General features: G+C 30.2%; 1 protein-coding gene across 3 annotated transcripts in view; it reads left to right on the top strand.

The window, feature by feature from the left end:
- LOC105454705 (phosphofurin acidic cluster sorting protein 2) overlaps window positions 1-2,892 on the top strand; it is a 12,173-nt gene extending 9,281 nt beyond the window's left edge. For all 3 annotated transcript variants that reach the window (XM_011697534.1, XM_011697533.1, XM_011697532.1), the window contains 4 exons: window positions 371-718; window positions 795-1,192; window positions 1,305-1,421; window positions 1,676-2,892. In XM_011697534.1, coding sequence (XP_011695836.1) covers window positions 371-718; window positions 795-1,192; window positions 1,305-1,421; window positions 1,676-1,809 — 997 coding nt within the window. In that variant the 3' untranslated portion in view covers window positions 1,810-2,892. The remainder of the gene's footprint in view (window positions 1-370; window positions 719-794; window positions 1,193-1,304; window positions 1,422-1,675) is intronic.
- The last annotated feature ends 5,498 nt before the right edge of the window (window positions 2,893-8,390 follow it).

Raw genomic sequence — 8,390 nt, 5'->3', positions numbered from 1 at the left:
ATCTGGGACCTGACCGAGCCCAACGGACCTCAAATTCGGATTCAGCGGGTCGAAAAACATGTCCGTAGATGGGTCCGGTCAAATGCACAAACCACTTTTTTTTTTTGTGTGCCGGTGTTCTTATTCCCCAATTCGACTTTTTATTGCAAAATATGAGTTTTTTCTTGTGCAACCGACTTTATCTGAAATTATTGGAACAAAATGTTTCGTCTATTCTAGATTTTCTCTCAATCTTCCATTTTTATATCAATTATATGTACATAAAATAAAAACATTTTATCTTTTTCTCTCTCTTGGAAGAGATTATTTTTAAGAGACGAATATAAGAAGAAAATTTACATGCATACTAATTGTAGCTCTTTATTTTCAGTTGCAACAGTTCCGCAAAACCACCGGCACCTATAAAGGTGATTATTGCTGGCGGAGATAGTTTTATAAACACAGTTCTCCGTCATTATGTCGACTTGTTGAGCTTCAGACCGCCGGATTGGCAAAACTACATGAAATTCTTAGTGGTGCCGCTCGGTTCGAATACATTAACGAGATATCTCGGTTCTATCGACGCCAGGTATTCGAAGCTATTTGGAGACGAATGGAAGGAGCTGTTAGAGAGAGAAGGTGGAAGCTCGAGCGAATGCGCGGCACGAGTATCGGAATACTTGGCCACAGCAAATACGGTTCTGCTGTTACCCATTGCGGAAGCTATGGTTACGTACAGGTAATTGATATAAAAAATTTTTTTTAAAAACGGTCCTGAACAGGCATATTGGAATTCAGATTAATTATATTCTTAGGGAAACGGACGACAGTAGCCAAATCTTTATTCCCTTTATAAATGACGTTCGTGTGGGTTGTCCAGAGAGCAGTTCTTCCGCATCTGTCGATCTGGAAGAGAGTAACGTTAGTATGTCCGGTTCCCCGCCTTCCCTACCTGCTCCCAGTTTGCCCGTTCCAACTCCCGGAAAGTTGACACCGCCCAGTAGTCCTAACGTGGGTCAACCAGCGAGGGAAGGATGGGAACCAGTGGAGCTACAGCTGGATTATTGGAGTAAACAGACTCAAGGTGAAAAGGGAAAGAGTACATTACGTCAAGCTTTCAGAGCGTTGCACGTGCAAAGACTTCCCTCATTAGGCGAAGTTCCAGGACATCACTTGTCTATGAATTTCACAACAAAAGAGAAAAAGCAAAAAAGTAAGCACGAAATTATATTTTTACTTTCAGAAAAAAATAAGATAAATTTTTGTATTAAAAATTAAAATATAATATAAATATCTAACTTTAAATGAAAATTATTCGCTTTCAGTAATGAGGTTAGGTAAAAAGAAGGAAAAAGAGAAAGAAAACGAGCCGAAAAGTCAATCGGTGGATGGCGTGACGCGCCTAATATGTTCTGCAAAAACTCACAACATTCCATTAAGAGGTAAAATTCTTTTTAAATAAAATTTTGTAATTTTATTATAAATTATACAATTTTTTTTAAATATAATTAACATATAAATTTTTAAATATAAATAACATATTAATATAACATTTAATGTAAAGTGAAATGGAGGTTTGAATGCAGCAAAAATCATCCTGCACTCACCTTTCTCTCTTATTATTAATTTGATTAATCAGTAATGTGTAGTTCGCATTAATTCATATTAATCAATAGTGACATTATTCTTACTGCAGTGAGTATTGACGGTACCGAATGGTATGGCGTAAAATTCTTCCAATTATCGGCGCAATGGCAAACGCACATCAAGACGTTTCCAATAGCATTATTGGAATATAATCCGCAACAACAGACTTCGACTTCTACGTAAATTTCTGTTATTATGATGAAGGCTTCTAGCGACTTACGTATTCTGCATCGTCATCGATAACAATAATATTTGACTCGTTTTATACGCAAGCCCGATAACCATCAACTTCTTAAGACTGCCCAGTAAGAATTAGAATTTAGCAGATGCTATGAATTCCCATATCTCGAAATGCCCACTGCATTCATTCCATTATTTAGTAATAGCGAAAATATTTGAATGTTGGGAATTTCTTGTATTAATATAAAAAAATATACAGTTGCATGTGATAAGCATATGTTGTGTTCACAAACGATTTATGCAATACATGCCCATAACAGACTTGGAAAAATTATGTTATAAAAATATAAACCTATATACGTAACTTTTTTATAGAGATTTCTCGATAACTAATAATAATTTTATCCCACCAACATGAGATTACATATATTCATTCGTGACATATCACAATTAGAGCGAAAATATTTATTTATATGGAGATTTTGCTGGTTATGGGAATGCTGTTATTGAAATTGTGTTACTGAACTGTTTGCGACATATTTATGGAGACACGTCACTGCTCTAATTTAATAAATACTAAAATATCTTTAAATACTGGAATTGGGATATTATTACACATTTAAGTTTTATTTGATGAAAATGTAGTTTTTAAAGTTTACATCTTTTATAATCCAAACCTTGTTATTTAAAAATATTTTAGTATTGCATTAAAAAAGTGATGTGTGTAATGAAGCACTATCAATTATAATATTTTTATCGTCCTTGAATGGAGAACAATTCCATTGCAAAATTGATATGTTACTATTTTTTCATTAAATTATGTACATATGTATGTACGTATAACATATGTATGAATCATGTAATAATGTAATTTCTGTTACAATCTTTGATTAATACTACAATATTTTTAGCTTATAAAAAATTGTTTTTGATGAAACATCTAATACAAATCAATATATATGTCTGTAGATTTTGTGATATCATTTTTCAGAAATAGCTTAAATGTCATGAATAATATATCTTTCTAACTATTATTATTTATCTATTCTGTTAAACCGTCAAGAATTTTTTTCAGTATTTTGAATACTAAATATTGAAATTTATAACAAATTACATGACTCATTCTGTATATGTGTATATCATTATTTTATTACAAATTCCGGATTTCGATGTTTGTAAAATAGAAGAGCAAAGGTTAGATTCCGTTGCGTATGTATAGAATCTTAATGACGGTTCTTTTTGTTTTTCCTCAAGATTGCTCACTGCAGCCACATTAGATTATGACATCAGAGATGAAAAGCTATATGATATAAATATAATTTTTAAACGATTTAATCTTGGCTATTCGTCAACTATTCTGTTTGCTGTATAAATAGAATATATTTACTGTAAATCAAATGTAGAGCACGAAACTTTTTGCAATAATGTGTATATGCAAATTAGAGAATGAAAAAACAGTTTTGTAATAGTACTACACATATCTGTCGAAAAAAATACTCGAAATCCGAAATTTGAAGTTAAACTGTATATACATATTTAAACAATAAGAAAATACGCAGATATTATGCGTTATTACTGAAGAAGTCTGTGATACAGGCAAATATTTTTTTCAGCGCACAGAATCAGATATATATATATACCTATATATATATATATATATGCGATGTATTGTCCGTTTGAAAATTTAACGGAAGTTTAATGGATATAGAGAAACATGAAAATAATAATGAATTATGTAAATACAAATATTCGTAGAAGTGCTCATTGGTTATAGCAAGGTTTTGTCATTTGGCTTTCCGAGATACTTTTGTACTGTTTAATAAGGATTTTGACTTCAAGTTAAGGAAAATATTCTGCTTTTAAAAATCTGTCGCTTAAAGACGTGTTTTTATTCTTAATTCATGTATTTCCTCATTAACTTGCGTTAGCATATTAGTTTTATATAAATTTTGTTTTCCTATAGATATGCACGATTGTGATTTCTCTATGAAAAGTTAAGATAAATTAACTGTGAATATATTTATATATAGTTATACAGGTTTTTTTAAAACTTATTCTATGGAAACGAAAAATTTTTGTTACTCGAGCGATGTATTGCGTATTAATTTTTCATTTAACTTTTACTTGAAATAACCATATCATAAAGATGTTGCAACATTTTGAATTTAGTAGAATTAATGTAATTGTCGCAAAGCAAATGAAAATTTTCTTTAATACTTTCAGAAGAAAATCCATGATTGAGCTAATATGTTACAATATGATTAGATATACAAATTGATATATTTATTATTCTAATCGTTAAAATTGTTACAAATGTTGATTTATACAATTTGGTTTAAATAGCAACTCAAATATTTTTCTACAGTTAGAAAAACTTTTAAAGCTCTACAAAAATTATTGTATTTTGAAATATCTGATTAAGCGTATCTCTAATTTAAACGTGAAATTATTTGATCTTTACAATCAAAATCAACCATATCCTTTTAAATGAAATGATACATTATTTTACTTAAATCAAATATTGTATGCATATGTATAATTGTCTTCTGAAAGCGTTAAGAAAGATTATTGTCAATGTAAACATAATTCTAAGAGCTTTTTAACATCTTTTTTTATTTGATAAAAGGAGCCACAGTATAAAAATGTTATAGGTAGTAAAGTACTGTTTTTGGCGACGTAGTTGTCGCTTTGACTGCCTAATGCCAAATTAAAAAAAAATGCCTACTCGATTTGTTTCCAAATGTAAAAAAGGAAAAAATACTCTTTAATGGCATCCTTTAATTAATAGTGCGACTAAAACGAATGGCACTGGGTGATTATTGTATCTTGCCAAAGTATACAAAGTAGCAATGAAATATCTCCGTTTGCGCTCCTCTTTTTTGCTAGTCCACAATTAATTATCAATGCGTATCGAGTGATATACGTAGTCGTACATTTTACATCTTTTATGCCTGATGACAAACAATGCCGTTCGTACAGCCGAATGGAATAATAATTCCTGATATATGATATATCAAGTAACGTGTGGCCATAACAACATAGTCTTTAACGAAGAAACTCGCAGCAGCTATCGATAATTACGAATAATACGCGACATTGATGAAACTCATCTCAGAACGAACTATACTTTTCATTAAAAAAAAAAAAAGAAAAACGAAAAAACAAGCCGTATTACGTATACACGAGTGCGCCAGATGTATCTTCAGATACATAACAGAACATGTCTTATTTTATGCTGGAACGAAGTCAGCAATTAAACCTGCCATATATAGAATTATACGTATTCTCAAGTTTTTGAGGAAGCATTGTAAATTCGAATTTTTTTTTATTTGTTGCTTCAGTGCCTCGTAGCGTCTTTGTGTCGTAGTTCCCGTTTAATCGCGCTGTGTGTATCTCTTGTAAGCATTTTCTCTAGAGGATGCCAAATCTTAGCTTGTTACATGTTAATGCATCCAGTCTGTATAAAGGACACATAGCAAACATATCTATCTGCGTGAGAGATAGATAAATCAAAGAAATGAAATTAGATCGAAGACAAATCTTCGAAAGCGAGAATATAATATCAAAAAAATCAATTGTTTGTTTCTTTGTAATTCACTTAGTTTTGCGAAACACATATATAGATTGAGTGTTTACAGAGAAAAGAATTACCGGTTTTAGTTCCGCTTTCTTTAAGCGCGTGTTTTGTGCTTCCGAACTTCGTAAATGCGATACCAAAGATGCGTTAGAGAGTAATCAAGCCTATAGTTGCAGAATTTCTGTACTCAAAGAATAGTATTGTTTCCTTTTTTTAAATATGAATCATAGTAGTTCCTCTTATTTCATATTATATTATTATCCATCGATTTTCCATTTATTAAATGTATATTATCGCTTTATCTATAACACCACTCGATTGACTTGTATCATTTATATATACAAAGATAATTTTACTTTTTAAGTAGTGTATAAAATATAATATAAGGACAATAACGTGCTAACAGTCCAGTAGTACAATTTATTTATTGAATAATTTCCATACAAAAGGTCCTTCATTCTCGCTCACGTATAATCCAATAATATTTTTGTAGCCAAAAATTGACTCGAAATTAATTACACAGAGAATCCGCAGTTCAAAGAAAGTGCGCTTTGTGAAGGATATCAGTTATAATGTAATGTAGATATCGATAGTAATTTTAAGAAAATAGCTTTTGACTAGACAAATACTGTCTGTCTGGTCAAATGGCTTTCATCCGTTTATTTGGGTTTAAATGCTATTTTCTTAAGGCATTTGATATAAATAGGCATTTGCCTGAACCGTTTTTAGGAAATTGGAAATAAATTTTACTTTATAAAGCAGAAATACGATATAGTGGAAAAATTCGAGTACTTCGGTTTACAAAAATATTTCTTTTATTTCAAATTGTTGAGAACAATATTTTTTTTGCTAAGATTCCCAAAATTATGTTTCTTGAACAAACTGTGATGTAATTATATAGAGCTACTCTGAAGTTGAAATGTCTAAAATATATAATCTATTATAGAATTGATAAGATAAGATTAACTGAACTATACTGAAAAAACTAATCCAAAAATTGCAAGTTTTAAGAAACACGCTGTAGATATTAATATTACTATCAATGTGGACTTCGCTGAATACCATTTACCTAACAGCGGTTTCAGTCAAATAGCATTGTGTTTGAACACAAAAGTAAATGAGGGAAAACTATTTGAGCTAAGCAGAGAGCATTTGTCTAGTCAAAAGCTATTTTCCTAAAATAACTATTTGCCTACACACACAAACGCGTGCGCGTGTGTATGTGTGTACGCTGATAGATTTCGGATTCTAGTCAAAATATGAGAGTGAGTGCTTCATTGTAGTCAATGCACGATGGAAAGAAATAAAAAATAAATATCACTTTATCCGTTTCAATATGTCACATGTTGTACGTTATTATGACCGTTAGCACGTTTGTCAGGTTTGTCGTCGAAAATTTTTATTTTTATTTCGTGTACAGCCAGTTTTATCACATATCGACAAACCGGCTCAAAGCTAATAATAATTACAAAAAGTAATCAATATATTGAAGCTTTTTGTAAAATAAAAAATTATTAAATGGCGATTAACTTTCCAAACTGTAAATGTTTTTATTGTGCTTAACTATATGACATCTATACACATTATAAATGATTGTCAATACAGCTCTTATAAAAGAGTGAGTTAAAAAAAGATTTACTAAAAAGAAATTTAATTTAATGCGAAGTAGACAAAACTGTGACAGCAAACTAATTTTCGCATGTCTCCGATCAAGATTATTTCTGCTGTTCCACTGAAACTATATCGAAGAATTTTCACTGATCGAACTTGGGAAGAAATGCTTTGTAATATGTGAAAATCTATTTCTTTGCACCGAGTATATTGTGTGACTAATGAGAATATTAATGTGAATACGTAATAAAATAAAAGTATGTAAAGTGTTGACAAATAATTTGATATGTGTTTGATAACGAATACATTGTTTGCTGTTAAAAAATGCTTTTCAAATGTTTGTATCGATACGCTCTATAGTAGTGTACAGCTTATAACACACACACATACACTCACATATATACATATATGAGAGGTGTCTCACCGCTTGATGATAAATTTGTCTATCGCGATATTACAATAGTACACACATGTGTGTGTGCGTGTGTATTATGAGATTTATATATTATAATCCTTTTTTGAATATGTTATTTAAGTAAAGTATAATAATTTGAGAATGAAAGAATGCCAGAGAGAAAGAGCGCAGTGTAGTGTAGTTATAAACTCGATATAAATGTATTATTAGATATTAAATAGATATATAGAGATAATGGTTCATTGTCAACGTAGAGAAATGTTGAAGCATTTAGAATTACAGCTTTACGAAGTTACATTTGGTTTATTAAGATCAAAACGGTCAAATACCAAAAACAGCTAAAATAAATTTATACAAATCATATACAGCTAACCGGTTTTTTATCCAAATCCCAAATATTATTGATAAATGAATATTATATATATATATAAAATTTTTGAGTAAAGGGGCCCAGTTTCATCCATTAATAGTTAATAATTTACATTTGGCTAAGGAAAACTTGAGTAATGATCGAAAAATTACTACTGTAAATAAAGTTAAGTAAAATCCTATCGATATATCCTATGCAATATTAAATTGTCAGTTTAAAAACGTTATCAAAAATAGTGTTCTTTTATTCCATATAAATATGTATATGCGGAAGAATGTAGATAAAACCCTGTCAGAAGTTATTTAATAACAATTTTTTTATACAATTTCAAGTTCCATTTAGTGTGTCAATAAGTTATATCTCGCATATAAAATCAATTAGTCCTATCTTAAAATTGCCGTGTTACCTGCGTTGAAGCCTCTTTTCCCCAATGTTTAAAAATTCATATCTTCCAGAAAAATAAAGATATAGACTTTTTTCTGGGCTCATCTTAAAGATGAATTATGTGGCTATTTTTTAAGAAATCGTGATTTTATTTAAAAATGGCCGATTAAAACGTAATTTTTTTTATAATCTATATTTTTCAAAAATTGTTAAAACTTGTTTAATTA

This window comes from Wasmannia auropunctata, unplaced genomic scaffold (genome assembly GCF_000956235.1).
Source record: "Wasmannia auropunctata unplaced genomic scaffold, wasmannia.A_1.0 LD335976.1, whole genome shotgun sequence".
Lineage (NCBI taxonomy): Eukaryota > Metazoa > Arthropoda > Insecta > Hymenoptera > Formicidae > Wasmannia > Wasmannia auropunctata.
The sequence above is the reverse complement of the archived record's forward strand: the minus strand, read 5'-3'. Positions and strand labels throughout refer to the sequence as shown.